This window comes from Atractosteus spatula, chromosome 2 (assembly GCF_055471065.1).
Source record: "Atractosteus spatula isolate fAtrSpa1 chromosome 2, fAtrSpa1.hap1, whole genome shotgun sequence".
NCBI lineage: Eukaryota > Metazoa > Chordata > Actinopteri > Semionotiformes > Lepisosteidae > Atractosteus > Atractosteus spatula.
Window position 1 is genome coordinate 10,815,471 of NC_142707.1, and position 20,058 is coordinate 10,835,528.

The following is a 20,058-nucleotide window of genomic DNA, read 5'->3' on the forward strand; positions in this document are numbered from 1 at the left end:
TTAGGCCAAAGAGCTTCCTCTTATTTACAGTTTTGTGTTTTTATACAGAATGTTCAAATGTATAGTGAGCATTAGGTACATATAAATATATTTCTTGGATGAATGATTTCTGTGCCTTTTCTTAACCTACTGTATTTTTTTCCATATGGAAAGCAATACACCAACACTGAATTTATGGTTATTCTCTTCTTCAAAACCTTCAATATAAAACCCCACAAAACTCCAGACAAGAAGAGTTAAGATGAGCAGAAGCACATAATTGCCTTGTTGTGCGTTATGTAGCCACTGACTGAAACGCAAACATTCTATTTTACGGCTGTCCATTTGAAGAATAGCAGAGCTCAATTATATCATCTGTGCTATTAAGTTAATCAGTTTTCACAAGTGGGTGCGCTGCCTACCTCTTTAAAGGAATATCTGTCGAGATGCTATTTTAAAAGCATCATTTCATGATTATTAGCATGGAAAATGCTGATGAAATAGGAATCATCCGCATAATGTACATTATGCATACTATAGCTTTCAGATGGCAGATTTTGTAATTTTTCAGGTCAGCAGATTTGTAATCATTTGTTCAATAATACTGTTTTTGTTCTGAAGAAAAAACAATTTATTGTAATATATAACCTTAATACAGTACTGAACATGGAAACTCTTCCCTCTTCCCAGTTGTAAAACTGCTTTATCTCCAAATCTTCCAAATCTTAGAATCGCACCTTTTTCTCTTGTAGGTCTACAGATATAACACTACTTTATAGGGCATTGGCTGATTTCTATGCCACCACATTACTTACCCTTCCATTTTTTCCAGGGAAATGAACACAGTTAAGGAGCAGCATTAGTAGATACCCTTACATTGACCAGTTGTTTTGAAATTTAGTTGATGGTAATGGCATTCAGGGAATCTAACAAATGTAACATTAAGGCAATAATTGTTTTAGTCCAGGCTATCCTATTATTACCTATGCTTTCAATAATAGGTTGTCATCTTTTGGTTTTATAGTTTCATTTTAGTATGCTATACTGTTTTGTTTTCCTGCTAATTTATCATTTCTTTCTGTTTTGCATTGCCATTCTAACTAAGTCCACAAAAGCAAGCTACAGCAAAGCTGACAATAAGAGAATTTGGTGAAGAAAGAAGTGGGTGTTGCACAAAGCTCTGAAGCCAATGCAGTCACTGCATTAAAACAGCAGCTGACAGGCAATTGTGGAAAAGTTCCACAGTATCTGATTAATTGGTCCAATTAACTCTTGTAAATAAAGGGAGGTGGAATTCTGAACCCAAGAATTAAGCTGATGTAGGTGTCTGAATCAAAGTGTGTTTGAAATATCCACAGCTTGTGGAGGATGATAAGAGGCTGGATAACAAATGAATCATTGAAGAAAATAAGGAAGAATTAGATTTAGTACATCAAAACCTCTTTGTTCACATTTAGAAAACCTTATTTAAGCAATGTTAGATATGTCTAACATGTAGCTAGCTTGATGAATTCCTCTAACTCGTTTCTGCCTCGAAGAAATGGTTCACAAGCATCATAAATGTTAAGAAAAAAAATTAACTACAACTGATCTGCTACACAGACAGCAAGACAGATGTCACAGGTCCTATCTTTAACATGGTATGTCCCAAGAGTCTGCAAGCACAAAACTCATGATGGTGACAAAGTCTAGAATGCTTTATTGTAGGCCTTTTCAGGATCCTCTTCAACAAATAAACAGCACCCAAAACCCCCAACATCCACTAGCACCATGGCCACCCTTTAAAACCGAAACAAAAGCCTAATTGCACTTATATGAGAATATATATGAGAAATTCCAAGGGTTTTAACATTTACCCAATTATTAATTTAATAACCCCTAGTGTGGCTATTTACAAGAATTAGAGGCTGTATATAGTAGCATCCGTCAGTTGCATGTCAATTCTGACTCTTAAGCTGTCCTGCCACAACAGAAAACAGTAACAAAATATTCCATTACAAATTAATCGTGTAGCTTGATTGGATTAGACACCATTTATTCTCCAGGCAGGCATTCTAAAGTGTAAAATACTTGAACAACAAAAACCTAGAAGAATATTCTCCAGTTTCTTCATAGTCTTTCATCAGATCAATTTCTCCTCTGTTTGGTTGAAAACCTAATTGTCTCCTAACCCGAAAATAAAAATCTTGAAATGGGACTCTGGGACTGAGTCTATCCATTCCCCCCACAGCATTATCTGTAGGAAATTCAGTATTACACTGATATACAGTATACTTGAGAAAAAGCCATACATGCATCATAAATACCAGACCCTGGCATGATTTGCAGTATTAATACGAAAGCCATCACACCTTAAATTTAAAATGAAAAGCATTCCCATCATTTATACTTTATAAAAGATTGATACAAAAGGGCACCCATTCCATGGAATCAGTAGGGAAACTTAAAGGATTGTCTTACACAAAGTTGTTAAAAACACCATTTCTCTTTAGTTGTAAACAGAAAAAGTATAATAAAACAATGAAAATCTTGAAGGTATCGACAAAATGCAAACCAGAGAACCAAACATGACTAATAGCAAATACAATTAACTGATGGCACCACATGGCAACTAAGAGGTGACTATTTAGAGCTGAAAACAGGAGGTTGTCTTTTGGTTTTGTGATCATGAAACAAGCTTCTAGAAAAGGTTCCTGGATCAGTAAGTAACCACAAGAAACTGATGTGAAGAACAGTTTCTTTCAATTTAGAATCTTTTTTACAAGTAATCTGTCCCATCTTCATCATCAACATGAAGCAGAGAATATGTCCTCCCATGTTTTCCAAACTTTTACCTTTTACCGTTCTATTTAATTTTCTTCTCAATATTGTAACAAGAAGGTTCCTCTGTTTCTAAAGAAACTGAAACTGTGTCCTCAAGACAATACTGCATCTTGGCAATATTTTATGTCTAGAGACCTGCCACACTTGGCAGACCTGTAGGCTAGTACTTTAAACAAGATTCATTTAAAAGAGAATGACTAAAAAACAAGCTGTGCACGTGAGGATTCATCAGATTATACTGCAATTCCTTTAATATCTCCTTACAGTGTTGCAGGGAAGTTTAGCTGCAACTATATTGATGATACTATTTTCTTATCTTGGATTAAAATCATTGTACAGAGTAGCTGGCTTGTAATTGTACCATATGTCCACAGTGTCAGATTAATTGGGACAATTAACTTCAGTAACTAAAAGAAGTTGGAAAATCTTAAGGCAAAAAATAAAGCTAATGTAGGTGTTGGAATCAAAGTGTGTTTAAAATGTCAGGATTTTGTGGAGGATGACAACAGGCTAGAGAACAAATAGAAAAATTCATTATTTAAAGAAAATATGACAGACCTACTGTACAATACATTAAACTAATCAATTAAAATTAAATCAAGCTCTGTAATTCTGTCTGCTCAACAAGGTGATTGAGTTTTGTTTCTAATTTCTACTTCCTTGATTGACAGTTTAAAAGCAGAGCACTGAACAAAATTAAGTGTGTTTGATTTATATCGAGAATCAACTTAATTTTTCATGCTATTTATTCATGTATGATTTAAGAAAAAGTATATGGATTGTAGAGATTGATTAAATGTTTTTGGTGTCAGTTTGGTCATTCATAACTAACCATGATACAATCAATTGACTTTGTTTCTTAAAGACGTACCTCAATAGAGTTAATTCAGATGAGGGGATTTAGCTTGTTCAAGGTCAAGCCTATTGAAAATCAAGAAAAAATAACAGAAACGAACCAATATACCCTGCTTAGACAGCAATGCTTTTGTGTCATTGGTATGTTGGAGGCTGAATTAAGTCATCTCATGTAGACTTGCCAGCAGTGGAGCCAAATCCATTTTAACAGAAAATCAAGGTTTTGTGCTGATCACACTAATGGTATTATTACTGTATATACTGTATATAATGTGTGATATATATTATTATAGGAAATGTCAGGGAGGAGGTCACATACCTATCTATATCAACGGGACTGCAGTGGAGAGGGACAGCAGTTTTAAGTTCCTGGGAGTTAACATCACCGAGGACTTAACCTGGTCTCACCACACCATCACCGTGGTCAAAACAGCACGGCAGCACCTATTCTTTCTCCACAGGCTAAAGAAATTTGGCATGCCATCACATATCCAGACCAACTTCTACAGGTGCACAATTGAGAGTATCCTGACTGGCTGCATCACTGCCTGGTGTGGGAGCTGCTCCGCCCTGGATCGCAAAACACTGCAGAAGGTGGTGAAGTCAGCGCAGCTCATTACCGGCTGTGAGCTACCAAACATCCAGGATATCTACTCAGCTAGACGTCTTAAGAAGGCCAGGTCTATGCTCAAGGACCCCAGTCATCCAAGTCATAAAATGTTTTCTCTCCTACCGTCCGGTAAACGGTATCGAAGCATTCAGTCAAAGACCAACAGATTACGGAACAGCTTCTACCTCCAGGCAATAAGACTGCTAAACAGCTAAGCTGTCACCTTCAGCAGCCATACATACAGTTTTCCATTGTATTTGGCACACTACATATGGCACTATTTGGACATAATGTATTGCATACACCCTGGATATGTAGCAGTTCTATTTATATTGATTTTTTTTAATTAAATTTGTATTGCACTATTATTATGCAACCTTGTTCTGTAACTTTTAATTTTGTGATTTTTATTTTTATCTCCCCCCGGTGAGCTCACAGAAAAGACATGCTGCACGCTCTATTGTTGTGCATTTGATAAACTTTGATTGATTGAATGTAAGTGACAATGTCAGTGTGGCAAAATGATTCTTTATTTGAGTATAACAAATCAATCGATGAGGAGGTACAAGTGCAGTAGTCTGGCCAGAAGTGTCTAGTTGCTACAGAACTCCACTTGTAATGAGTTGCAAAAACACACTGCAAGGCCCTATATATAGATCAAGTCTTGTGACCTCAATTGCTTCTCTTCCTCTGGGATTACCTTGATATGTCAACATTCCAACAAGCCAAGATATGTCCTCAAGCTGCTTCTGTAACATTACCTTTCTTACAAAATGAATAACAGCCTTGCCAAACAGATGCACCTTATCACCCATCAACACTTTTAATTAGGTAAATCTTTCCTTTTGCAACAGTAAAGGTTAGTCACATGTATCACAGTTTATAATGAACAATCAATTAAGCAAAGTACAGTAGTACCAAAATTATTTAATCAATGTGCAAAATGTTATGTTTCTAAAAATATAGAGACATATATAGGATGGTAAACTTTATTTGATGCTCAGTATATTACGTTCTGTCTATATTCATAGTGAGAGGATTGTGTCTGAACTACATTCCTAGAAAGCTGTGGGGACATGCTGACTTCAATCACATAACCAATTAGAGTAGACCATTGGTTGGGCGACAGTTAAAATTCAGGAGATGTACACAGAACAGTTTATTTGAATTGCAGCAAAAGCAGAAGGGAGTGACCAAGGAGCCTGAAGCTAATTCATTTTCAGTTTTTTGGTACTGTCAAGCAGCTGGACTGTTATATACAGAAGAGGTTTAGGTTGAGCTCAAAGAAGAGCTAGGCACTATACTAAGCACTATTTCTGCTTTAAGGTGTCTGTTTTCCTGGAGACCTATTAAAAGATCCTTGTTCCTGTATTGTGCTTCTGGTAGAGTCTGAATACACAGATATATTAATTCCATTAACTCACATTTATTATGATGTCATGGATTTAATAAAACACACCTTAAAACATTCTTCATAGTATTCCTTGTAGTATTTGTTTGTATGAAATATTTGGTAACATTATTAAGAATATTAATATATAATACATACTTGTAGTGAATCTTGGTAGACATTTAGTGATGCAGAAGGATACACAGTAAGCTAAAATAATACACAGGAATAATCAATACAATGGGAAGCATTATCACCACAAGTGGTGTGCAATGCAAAAGCTGTAATTTGGCAATTTCTTTATCTCTTCAGGATATCTGCCTCCCACAATCAATTGTCCACACCAGTGTCCTCCTGTGACGTTTATTTTTTACAAAAAAAAGTGAAATAATGCAGCATAAGTGCTCTATCTTCTGTTTTCAACTAGTTGTGAATGTAATGGAGCCTCTCAAGTGGAATGAAATCACCTTGTCAAGCGCAGTGACAGTGGCACACTTCGTAGTTGTTCTCTATAGTTATCATTTGTACCTGGCAACCTTGCTTAATTACTGTATATTAGCCAGCAAACTACTTCTGTAAATTAACATGCAGGCCAAGTTAGTTTTAACTCAATGTGAACTATTAAGACACTTTTTAATAGCTACTAATAGAACAGGACAAATCACATAAATTATAGAAGATTCGTAGAGTTGTTAAAATTAAGTAAAGCGTAGTAACACTTGTGTACTGTGTGCATGTAGAATTATGATTCCAGAAAGGTGAGGAAGCTATGTTAAGGACAGAGACATTGCTAAAACCTATATTTCTTGCTTTTAACTCCAGAAAAAAATTTGCTAATGACTTATCTGTAAAGTAACTGCAACTGCCAACTGTAGCATTTTTTCCTGTCTACCTGCCTTTAATGTTGTAATATTGTTAATCATTTCAAATCATTGTGTATATTAATAACAAAAAAGTTTAAGCTTTTTGTTCCATAAAATAACATCCCTTTTACTCTTGTTCAATAAAAGAAAAAAAATGTATGCAGACACCTGACTTAAGCTCATATTGAAGAAATTATAAAATTATGCAAAATTACCTTTGGTAATACCTAAACCGTACCTGTAATTAGTACACTTTATTATATATAAATTAAGAGACTGCATTTTTTAAGAACCTGTTAAAATCACAAAAAAATTAAAAGAACAGGGTTATTTCATATGCCTCTATGGATCCATGTAAATAACAGAACAGAAGTAATGAGTTGTTCCTGAGCATTCTTCTTACAATGGTGCTTAAAATAGATATAGTGATTATAGAAGGTGAAGTTGACTGCTTAAATACTACTGTGCTTTAGTATAGCATTCTACTTTTAGTAGCACCTAGAGGCATATAAAGAACTTTGAAGTGCTATGTTATGTCAGCCATTGTGGGTTCCAACAGGATATAAATACCAGCCAGCAATGAAAATCTTTCTGTATTGATTTAAGTTTTCTTGCTTTTAGGAAAAACCTGTCAGGAGCTAAGGTTGACGGTTTGCATTTTCCAGGAGGCAATGAAATTCTTTGTGTTATTTTATAATGTAGGACAGCAGGTATTTTTTGGCTTTAAGGAAATGCAACCTTTTTTGTGGAGTTTAAAATGTTGCAAAAAAAGTAAAGGGAGGAGAGCTTAAAGTTTAAAATTTTGTTTTAAGGATAAGGAGTGTATTTTTCCTGTGCAATTGATGAATAAAGTATTTTGAATTGAATTGCTTTTAATATTTTGTGTACAGGGAGCAAAATAATACAATTTAACAACAGATACTCCATCAATTATCATTCCGTTCTAGGTGGCAACTCCCTTCTTCCCCAACAACAGAGAAGGCCAAGAATCTCCATATTCAACACACCTTTGGAGGCACCACCTCACCCCTGCCTTCAGAGATCCCTTCCCTGTTTGTCACAATGGAGATCACAACATAATACGACATTAAGAAAAGTATAGGGTCCACTGATGCCATGGTAGGGAATGTGGAGGCTGTCAGCATGAAGCGACCATTCTCTTAGCAGCAGTAATGCCAGTAAGCCAAATCTACTTCTACTGCACAGATGACAATATTTAGAACTGGAGAGATGGTCTCAAAGAGGGAGCCTGTTCTACCCTGAGGGAAAAGTACACACCTGGGAGTGCCAGTGGGATCCATTGGGAAACTTCTCTGAGCAGGAAAATCATTTCTGTCAATAAATTAAAAGTGGGTGGACTGATGGTCAGGGTTTTTAGAGGGCAACTTCAAATTATGCCAGAATGTGCCCTAAGGCATGTCTTTATCTACCAAAGGTATGTCCCTGTGCCAGAAAGAACTGTTTGCCTGTGGTTTATATGAATATTTCAATATGCGAGTATAGAGAAAAGAGGCCAGCTCTATTGTTTTGTCCTTTATGTTCAGTATTCCAGGCAAGGTATGAAATTGAAGCTCTGTGATCCACAGATTGCTGTAGGCATGCATTACAGGGTGAAAATAGAGAAGAAGATGTACCTAACTGTTCTTTATATTAAAAAAAATAAAATAAGAAGTTCCAATTTTATAGACCATGCATTGGCTATGCCCAAAGCATGGGTTTAAACTTCTTCAGATGTTGAACAGCTGTTTTTGTGCTGATATTGCACATTGGTGACCCTTTACAATCATAAAACGTAGACGTTCTTTTGAGACTCTATAACAAATACTATTCACTGTGCTTCTGGAAAGAGGGACATGGTATGCTCTACTGGTGTGCCCTTTGATGTACTCTGTGGTACTGCTGTAGTTTTCTGTTGCCTATCACATAACAGAACAAATACTGTAGGGGCAGTCTCAGGAATGTCACCAACAATAAACTGCAAGATTAGTTACGTTTTATTAAATGAGAGTGCTAGATGTTATTGTCTTTTCAAAATGCGCTGAGATGGCATATGAAAGTTCCTTTGATTATACAGTTGGCAGTTGTCTTTGCTTATACAGTTATTTAACTTTGCTTTATTAGTCATATATCATGCCATACATTCAAGTACTCTGTCTTTTATATAAACACCTGTCATATAAAGTACCTCAGAGTCGAAGTATATTTTTCTCATATCATTTGCAATTTCTGGACTTTTCACTCTCATATTGTCTGTAGTATTGTCTATATTAGAGCAACCCTTAGATATAAAGGTCTTTATTAAAACTTCAGGTCTTCAGAAGTATTCTCATAAAACCCTGAGTTTAAACCTGGGAAACCCTCTCCAAACCATTCTGTTGTCTCACAGCCACGCACGTGAAATCCTTCAGCCGAGCTGTGGAAACATTCAATTAATTTGGTGATCTGTGGGATTTGTTACACTCTGCTGGGTGGAAAACTAATGCTCTGAGAATCACCACTGAGGCATTATGCCTTCCACATAATTATGTTCCCCTTGTGCACTGGGTTAGGCATTATGACAGGGTTCTTCATTATAAACTATGCTACACTTAGGCTTTTCATGTCCTGTGTCTGAGGCATTGCCTCATTTAAAAAAAAATCAAATTGAAGGAATCGCCCTTTACCACTCCAATCAGCCACAGGGATGACAGGAATAGTCATCTTGGGAAAAATAAAAACAAGTTAACATCTGTGAAATCTGGAACCTTTAATGCCCATCCAGGCACAGTTCATTGCTGTGTGCCTATAATGCACAATAGGTAACAACTGCAGAAACACAAAAGCTAAAGAATTACATGGCTTATTCCTCATACATTCATGAACTAAATTCATGCTCGAAAGAAAAGTCCTAAGTGTACAACAGTCTTTTAATACTCTTAATGTAAAAGCAGTGCTAAGTATATAGACGGGAAACTGTCAAAGAAACATGCAATTATCAATGTACAGGTATCCAACCCATTTTCTTAAGTTTAATTTTTCATTTTTCTTGCTTTCAGGCTGCTAGGCCACAAAATGCATTAGTTTGGAAAGGAGGCATACATGTTCTATAGGCAATGTTAAACTAGAAATGCAAAACACATCTTTCACTCCTTTTAAAACAAGTTAGTCTCATAGATTGTTACTAAAATTTGTGTAACGAGTGCTTGCTCACATGGATTCACGTACAGTAAATCTGTATGCTGGATAAAAGTCATTCTAAGTGCATAAACCTCTTCATTAACAGCCGTTGACAACTTGAATAACCTCACTTGTAATCAGTTCAGTTATAGTCTAGGAACCAAATTACAATTTAGTATATGTACTGTAAAAATGCCTGTGTTCAGAATCATAGCTTATATTTCCATTGGCTCACTGTTCATAAACGTTTACATTGCGGTACTGCTCAAGTTTAAAGGCTATCACAAACACTATCAAAACGAAGGGGGAAACAGTATTAATCAATCAAGAAAATCATTAAATGAAAGCTGAACTAAATAGTAAAAAAACAGAAAGTCAGTTACAGTACATTGCTATTGCTTATGCAACGATTCTGGTACAACAGTGACATTAAACAGCCTCTATTCTCATGAACAATAATTATTAATCATTTGATAGTAATAATCTCATTAGGCTAACAGATCAACTACAAACGTCTACTTACAGTTAAACAACTCAGTAAGAATAATAAACAGTAAAAAAAAGTTAAAGCACTTTTATTATTTGCTATGCTCAGCAGCCTGGCATACCAAGATCATTTTGATTGCTAATTATTGGAGGCATTGAAATATATGCAACAAATTATTTATTGCTAAAATGCATCAAACACACACACACTGGTAATCTGATCTGAATGTTAATAATTTCAGCCTACAACTGTTTGCGATAAAAACATTTGACCAGCTGCTGTGATACCAGTGGTTCTATTTATTTGTTTTGAGCCTGCAGGTCATTTCCCCAAACACTGACTAGGTCCAGTCTTTAATTTATACATTTTTATTGTTGCATAGAATAATAAAATTGTTACTGAATTCTAATATGTCATCCAAAAAAGACTCTTCAGAAAGATGCTTCTTCCTGGCAATGGTTGCAGTAACCCAGCACCTGTCCAGGAACCATAAGGTACAAGGCAGAATGACACCCTCATTGGGATGACAGTAAATCACAGGGCACACACACACAGGAATATTTTACAGACATCAAAGAACCTAGACACCATGTCTTTGGAAAGAAGAAGACAGGAACACTTGGAGAAAGCCAGGACAGACATAAAGAACATGGACACTTCACACAGATGACACTCCAGTCCAGAAATCAATCCAAGACCCCAGAGTTGTGAGGCAGCATCTCTTAATTCAATCTCAATTTGCAAAAGTATTATTTCTAATCCAACTCCAATGATTTTTCCTTGTCTCAGTTAATCGATCGACCATTTAAGGCATTGTGTTTTTTTAGATGTCCACCAAGAAAAGAAATCAGTCAGCAGATTTTACGCACAATAAACATGAAAATAGCTGAAACATGCAGAGTATAAATTTAATGAGTTTACAGATACAATTTATTTTGTGAGGACCATTAGTCATAATCAATATCATTTTACTGCTGGGCGTATGCTGTTTATTGCAATGTAATTATGACTTCAAAACAATTCTTACTGCCCTACTGTATTTCCTAAATTAATTTGTCTGGTATCGGTTTTCTTGTATCATTCGATGAAAGCCACTAATTAAAAGGGTTCAGAGTTTGCATTCAATCTTCCTAAACAGGTTTCTGTGGATCACATATGAGCAGAGGAAAAAGGATGCATTAGCATTTTGACAGTGGGTAGAGCTGGTAAGAAATACCCTGAGATCATAGTGCCCAGTAGAGAGGCACTGTATCCTATATAAAACATTTACACTTTACGAATGGCATTGCTTAAACTTTTTTTGACGAGGAATTTGGACCATTTTGGTGTGAGGTATGAAAGTCTTCACCATATTCATCACTGCCTTTTCATTATATGTTATCAAACTGTATGTGATACAAATTACATTGTTGTTATCTATTGCCTCTCATAAAATCAGCAAAGAATAATGGATAAGGGAGCAGCAACATAGATTGTATCTTCTTAGAACTCACAGAATCTACCTGCAGAAGCACTTTAAAATCAATGAGCGGACACTCAGTACTTTTGGGCTCCACAGTAAAGGAGACTATGAGATATATTTATAGATGATGGAATCTTAAAATAAAAACAGATACAAGTGAAAAAGACAGAAGCTGAACCCAAACCACTTAGAGCCCAGAAGTCAGCACTTTGTAGGTTAGCTAATATTAGACACCCAATAGTAGGTCAGAAGATACAGAGCTATGTCATTGAGATTTAAAAGCTTTTGAAGATGAATGTCTTGATGGATGAGAGTGTCGAAGGAGCATGTCTGCTCTTGTTCATTTTTCCGTAGAAATTATTGCTGTAAAGACAGAATTGGTGATTCTAAAACAGGTACTGTGGGTATTAAAATTGTAAATAATAGGTGATTATACTGTGAATTAAAAAATATTTAAGAGCACTCAGTGATGCACTAAGCGAAAAGACTACTCACAAAACCTTTTGAAAACGATAGTGATGGAAAACAGGGAAAGCTGATAAACATTTTATACAGTATAACTTGAAAAACACATGGAAGCAAGCCACTTACAAGTTATGGTAACAAACTTGACAAGTAGACTACAAAGCAAGGCATGAATTTCCAAGGGTGATCCTGCAGAAAATAAGCATAAGGGTTTGAAAAAAGCTGCAGAAAACTTTAAAAATGCTTCCCAACCAAGAAGTTAACAGAACAAAATTTTTCAATTACAAAAATAAAAGCACTTATAAACGAAGAGTTGCTAATAAGCACTGGATAAAACATGAATGAATTCAGTATTAGGCTAATTTCTGAGAAATACTGTATGTCAAACATTAATGTGTGGGGATAACTTGCATTTTCTTACATTTCCTTAATATAGTTTATTCTAAACACACATTTAGGATTGTCATTAATCCTTTATGTCACAGTGCTAAGAGAATTATAAAAGCCCTGGACTGTCAATCATATTTTTAATTTACTTATAATTTATAAAAAGAAAGCACATAGTCTACTGCACATTTTACCAGGGGAAATCAAATGTTAATGACTTTGAAACAAGCACTCAATGGACAAAATTAATGAAATAAGAACATTTAGAGAAGCAAAACACCCTCATGGAAACAAAGGTGGTCTTTGTTGGTGACTAGACCTGCTAGCAAATGGAATATAAAGTGCAGTATTAAGTCAGTTTGGCATTTATGAAATAAGCCCTATCGATTGTAGACTGTTCTCCACACGTTCAATAATAATTGCAACAGAAGGCTTTTGTATTAAAAGATATTTCTTATTTGTTGTAAAGATAAATGAAAACTAATGACTGAGTCTGTTGAATTTCATACATAATTATCTTTTCAATGACTCTTTGAACCTGTATTTTTCTTGTACTGACTGACGTTCAGTTGAAATAACTCAGAATCCTAAGAGACACACCAAACTCATTGCAAGCACACAGCAAATTCTTATGTATAAATCAATAACCCAAACATACAGTACAGTTGCCAGCAAATAATCCCAAATTGATCTTGTAATTGTCTGACATGTCTCAATTGCTTGGAATAGACCACTGTCTTACAAAGATAAAAAGCAAAACATATTTATATAAACAAAAAAGAGACATATTGGTATAGTATTACTGTAGATATGGTCTAAATTTGTTTCTGTCTCTAGCTGCTTGAACATAATTCTGAGCTACACTCTGTGATACGTTTCTGTTATACCAACGCCCCACGCAAAAAGTAAAATATTAATCAAATTTTCAACTAGACACGCAGAAATCCAACTAGTAATATATACTTTTTGTACCTTGTATGTACAGGTTTTCAAACTTAGGAAGCCACCTCAAAAACAAAATACTGTACTCTACAAGGCTGAAATACAACTATGCTAAAGAACAGAGTACATGCTGAAAAGATGTGATTTTGAAATCTGCTATCTATCATTTCATTAATAACTCAGGATTTTACATGACATTATCGACAAAGGATGATGAGGACAAAGTGTAGCAGCAACCCTTTAATCAACAAGCAGCATAAACAGCAATCAGAATAATTCTATCCCTTTCATGGATCTTAGTCAGCATCTGTTCCTTCAGCATTTCAGATATTGTCAAATGTTTTGAATGATCCTGTTATCACCTACAGTAATGCAAACCTTCTTTTTTGTGATTGCTCCAGTACAGTATGTTAATCTGCAGAGACAGGTCAGGCAGAAGTATAAATGTGTGTAAAAAAGGCAAGGATGTGAAAAATCCCTTAACAAGAACATATTTAACAAGAGCATCTATGTCCGCTACTGGTATGAACTTTTCCATGGTACTCGTCCTGTTCAGACTATAATGAGTTTTTTATGAATTGCCTTGTCTGGGCTGACTTGTAAAAAAAAAAAAACATTTAAAAGGGTCTTAACCATTCAAGAGTAAACTTCCTTGTTATCATGAATGTGATGTCATTTTATGCTCTATAATAATAACTAGCATATACAATAACATAAAAAGCAAAGTAAAATTAACCTGAAACATCTACAATATTTGGATTTTGATAGTTCATCACGTTACATCAATTAGAGGGAGTTGTTTCCACCCAGGGAAAAGAACGTCCAATGTGACTCCTTGATTGATAGCTTTGTTTCTTATCCCTCAGTTGGGACTTTGGTGCCTTTCATTTCAAAACGGCAGCCACAGATGGCTGAGGTAATGACTGCATCCGTCAGCATTGAAAGAATGATAGAAAACCTGCTGGAAACTTTAGATTTTTTTAAGGAATACAAGTGTTAAAAACAATTTTCATTGTGAACTCAAGCAATAAATAATCGTGGAAGAAAACTAAAAAATCTCATTCAGATTTCTTAAAGTAACCACACAAACGTACTGGTGAGGAGCTAGAATGAGGTGGAAATTCATTTCTATTTATTCATTTTAAACCACAGTTTGAATGTTTGTCTGGATTTTATCTGGATATAGAAAAAGTGATGCTAATTTTGCATTGGAAGAAAGCTGCAAATTACATGTTCCCAATGATAATGACTTATTGCCCCATAAAGAAATTGAGAAGAATATCTTAGTATCTGAACACATTATAAATGTACAGCAAGAATAAAAGCACAAAAATGGAACAGAATGGACAACATTTGATCAGAAACAACCTTTGATTTAAACAGCTTCTTTGACTGTGAAGTCATCAGTGGTTAAAAACACATGAAGCATATCTCATCGTGTCTGTATCTACTGTGGTCTTTTACTTCCTCCAACAAGTAACATTTTTTCATGGCTGAGAAACAGCAGGTGGTTGATAATCACAGCAGAAATGAATGGCTTGCCACTTTGGGCAGCTGTAATGATCACATTCCTGGTTCCTACTGTCTTATAATGTCAGCTAATGAAATCCCCTGGCATGTTCTGTATCATATGTAGTTCAATAAATAGATAATTCCAATTCATTCCCTTCATTAAATGAAGAAAGCAGGAGCTGGGCTTTTGTAACTGATAAATTCCCTTTTGCTTTAAAAGGGACACTAACAACTGTCTCTAGGCTAAATACTGGATTGAATCTTTGCTTAACAGAACATCTTAAAATTGTATTCATCATTGAGATGCATTTTAAGCACGAGAGAAAACAACACCACAGATAAAACAAACATGCGCACAAAATCACAGAGAGACACACAGAGCACAGACTGCCCCAGTAACTGAAAACATGAACAAATTCCCATCTATCCTTGAAAGCTTCCACTGTGATCTTTTTTTTTAGCCCTAACCTCAACCAATAGCACTTTTCTTGAAGTGTTTGTTTTCTGGGTCAATTACCACTCAGTACTGGCTGGATCTGGACACTGATTTGTTCTGATAGGTGATGTAGCACATTCTCCTCCATGCTTGCCCCTAATACAGAAGCCTGCCATGTGTCATAGTACAAAAACGTATAAAAAAGGAGAAGAGAAATTAATGTTCTGCAGTGCATCTAAAAAAAAAAAATCAGGGCTGCCTTTGAGATCCAAGAGTTTCTGCACATAGATTGCAGTGACTATTGAGAAGGCTTGATGTGACTTTGCTACAGTATTTATCCCTCAACATTTACTTCACATAACCTCAGGCATAATATGCTGGGGTTTCAAGATTTCTGAAGCTTTCAAGTTACCAATGCAATGCACAAGCTTAGACAAGCTCATACAGAATATCAAAGAGTTGTCAGTGGGAGATGCACATTCAAAATTACTGTAAACATGTGGCTTTCTCTGTGTTTCTCAATGGGTAAAATAAAAGAACTGGAGCATATTTAACTCAGAGATACAACAAGCCTTGCACAGATATGGGAGCCTCAGGGATTGTTTGCACTTGGAAAAGGTTTCAGATACAGTATATGGTACATTGCACCTCCAAGAATCCAAAACAGGTGCAAAGGAGTGTTCACCAGATTTAAGGTTTTGTCATGCCAGTAAGATCACTTGAAAATATACAATCACACACATCTTCATATTAAGTATATTTTTAAATGCATATCCCTTCCTTGCTTGTAATTGTTTTCTGATGATTGAAATGCAGTAAATGTACTGCTGTCAGCAAATGGATCCAATCTCCATGCAAATGTTTTGAAGAACCCCACAAAATTCATCACCAAAACATCTCCAGCACTGCACTTGCATCTACTTGCTGAAATCTTAGCAGTTCTTTACACACATCTTACCCACCAGGTTCTCTTGTTGCACGTTTGTCTCCTCATATAGAGACAAATGGATAAAGATTACAAAATGACAATTCTTAAGGACTAGGAGGCATCATTTGACTTTGACTTCTAAGGTTATATCAAACAATAATCTTTTCTTTTGTCCAAAACAAACAGGTGAGAATACTCAGTCAAGATGAGCTTGCCTGCTCAATCACTACAGACTGTACTCCATCCTCATTGAAGGATGGTTAATAATCCATAACAGAATGGGAGCTCAGTCAGCACCTGCTATTCACACTAAATCCCATCCCACTGCTTCTTTTTCACTTTGTTCTTGGCTGCAATGAGGAAAACATGAGTTGTGCAGCTTTGCTCAGCAGATTGCTTGAAAAAGATAGATAAAGAATGTAGGAGATTCTTAACAGTTATATGACATCCCAAAGGAAAATACAAATTTAAGGAAATACTGGCATGACGGTAAGCACTGCTCCCTCATAGTGCTTGGATCCTGGATTCGATTTGATTCCAAACTGTGGCGCCTTCTGTGTACTTTTTGTGTTCTTCCCACATTTTTATAGGTTTTTGCCAGATGCTCTGGTATCCTCCCACCTCTCAGGACAAGCAGGCTTGGTTTATTTGTTTACCTAATAAACTGTCCTTGCATGTGTGTCCTGCATCCAGTACAGGGTGCAGTTTTGCCTGGCAAAGTCTGCTTCCAGAATAGATCCTGGGTTGCCACAATAATTAAGTGCCTTTGAAATTTTGTTTTTTTTCTGTATATACTCCAAGAGCATCTGAAGCGAGTGGGCCACTAAATCATCCAGTTTCCTTTGTTGAGCGGTTGGCATTAGCACGAAAAAAAAGGAAAAAAAAATTGGACAGTACAGTATTTAGGAATAAATAATATAAAACAACAGAACAAAGCATTCACTCAGTATGACCGTATAAAATACATGCACCAGAAAAGACACACATTCCTATTCCTGTATTTGTGGGAACCTCCATTGACTCTCCTTATATTTATATTTATTTACAAACCCCACTCTACTCTCTGGAGCGCAAAAAAACATTTCTGGCACTTTTATACTTAATTAATGATAATGTTCTTCATGGCGGTAGTAGTTCATCTACTTCAGTAGTTCATGAACTAGGTAGTAGTTCATCTTTTCTCAGAAAGACCACCAAAACTAAAATTATTCTGCAGCTAGGATCACACATTCTCCCTTCCCTTAACGACAGACTACTGTTCTTTTAAATTTTCTCCTTTCATTGGAAGTTTCATTTCACACCTCTTTGCACCCATTCTGACTTCACACCTCTTGATTGGCCTCTCTTTCTGTCCCCTGCTCCTGCCTCTCACTCCTCCTCCCTCCCAACCTTTGTTCTCCCGCTACTTTACCTTTGCCTACTGCCCTGTCTCTCTCACACCTGAAGAAGGCTCCACGGCCGAAACGTTGTGTTCTCTTTCTTCTTTTTTTCAGCATGGAATAAACCTATTACATGTTCTTCATGGGCCTGTGCCCAAATCATCTTGTGTGTTACATCAGGAGCTTCTATCATTGTGGCCTTCTTGTTACCTTGAATCCTGTCCCCAAATTTATGCCTAAGAATACCTCCCAACACACAAAAACAAAGACATTCCCTTGCTTTTGCTGTCTTCTAACGAGCAGCCAAATCACTCGGGTTGCCCACTCTTTCTCCAGCCCTTGCTGAAAGGCCTTACCTTTTGCAGTTATTGCCGGCTGCTCCCCCAGCAAGAGTTTTAGCCTCTTGGCATGGATTTTGCCCTGGTAATGGGACTGTGCCACCACCGCCGAGGTAAAAGACATGTTACACAGCGTGCAGCATTTGTTCTTGTCCACATCACCCTCCTCACTGCCCTGTATAGAAAAAAAATAACCAAGTCGCAGTGAGGACGGGAGTGAGTTAGCAAGTTAGCCACTAATTCAGCAAGTTTCCATTGTTGAGTAGCTGGAAGATTCATTCCAAGGACTAGGTTATGAAACTGGCATACATGCATTTATAAATGGGGCAGCTAAATTAATAAATATAATGACGTATATCTAAAAATGTTAGCTGGCCCATTCAACCAGCTACATTGTGAAAACTATGTGCTAAGCAACAATGAAATTTGTGCATATTTAAATGGGATCACAGTGAATCCCCTGTGCTGTGAAAGGTTACATCTGAGAGGAGTCCATTCAACACATCTAGAGCAGAAGTGTCATTTGATATGCGAGGTTTGATTCAAATGTACTTCAAGCATGCAATACATATACTGTAGTATAATATAGCATTTCTTATTTGGAGTGTTTTGTGTTTTTGGTGTGTATTCTACAGCAACAAACTGTAATTTCCTTTAAAATGTGATTATCATTGTGTCTTTACTATATGCCAATGTACAGTAGTACAGTAGTAAATATACTCTACTCATTGCCCTCTGAGTACATGAAGTTATTGAAAAAATCACAGTACATAAATTATGTTGTGTGGAGAGCCCTGCAGCAGTTCCCCAGCTCACTGCCAGTGAAAGCAAGAGGGATCCAGTCAGCCTCTTCCTTACAGATGCTTGAGCACTGCAATTACAGCTTAACAAGTACAGGGAACCACAGGTAAAAGCAGTGCATGCAACACTGGTACAGTAACAGCAGCAAGTGAGCTTGCTTCACAATGTCATGTGTGTATTATGCAGACTTAGGGAAGGCACAGGCTGTATCTCCACTCAGTTTCTTACCAACCTTAGACAGGGGCCTGACCAGCTTGGCAGGTCAAATGCAGCCTGCAGGCTGGTTGTTTGTCTCCACTGATCTAGAGAGTGCTATTTCAGCTCAGAGGGAGCACCACTTATGCCCATGATGGCTGGCTTGCATCCTCTGGTGAACACTGGAGATTGGTAAGGGCCTTCTTGACCATGAAACATTCCCTATGGTTCTAGTTGTACTGTACACTTGCTTATATTTCATTGATCATTGAGATCATTGGATCATTGGAATAATGGTTTATGGTACCATTTTACAGAAGCCAAATAAAAGATACAGTACTACTGAAAATGGCCAATTACATAAAAAAGTAGTGTGTGCCATGAATCTTTGTCATAACTGCCTTCAATCAATAGCATCACAGCAGCCATGCAGTCACACTGCCATGTTGGAAGCTGTTTTAAGCATCCATCTTTCCAAATCAATATTTGTATTTCAATGAAAACTAAGTAGATCATCATGCTGCTATTACATATTTATCAGGTAAGCAAAAAAAAAAAGAAATTTAATGATCATGACACATACAAACGATTCACATTGGTACAGTGAACTGTGTTTTTCAAGTTTAATGAATGGGTGTTCAAATAGAGGGGAAGGAAATAAAAAAATGTCAAAATGAGTGAAAATGATGACAGGTGTGATGAGTTTTGAAATTTTATTTCTGCCCATGATTTGAACTAGAAGTTTGGCATTTGCATGCATTTTATTTCTATATCCTTTTTTACTCTTCCTCCCCCTGGAATACTGTGTCACAGGACAATAGTAGTCAGTCTAATTTTGAATAAACCAAAGCATAGAGCTTAGGTGCTGATCTAAAGGTAAACTTATGAATGATAGAAACTCAGATACAACAAAAAACAAATCTGTTGTTGTATTAAACTTAAATTAGCATATGTATTGTTTTTAAACCTAAACCATAAAGTAAGTGGTAGGTGATTTTAAAAACATACTATTCCAGAATATGGACATTTACAAATTGTAAGCTAAAAAAC

General features: G+C 36.2%; 1 protein-coding gene across 1 annotated transcript in view; it reads right to left on the reverse strand.

Annotated features, from left to right (window-relative positions):
• zmat4b (zinc finger, matrin-type 4b) overlaps window positions 1-20,058 on the reverse strand; it is a 107,017-nt gene that overhangs the window by 14,573 nt on the left and 72,386 nt on the right. Inside the window, exon 4 of the mRNA XM_088935558.1 lies at window positions 18,031-18,187. Within this exon, the coding sequence (XP_088791684.1) occupies window positions 18,031-18,187 (157 nt within the window). The remainder of the gene's footprint in view (window positions 1-18,030; window positions 18,188-20,058) is intronic.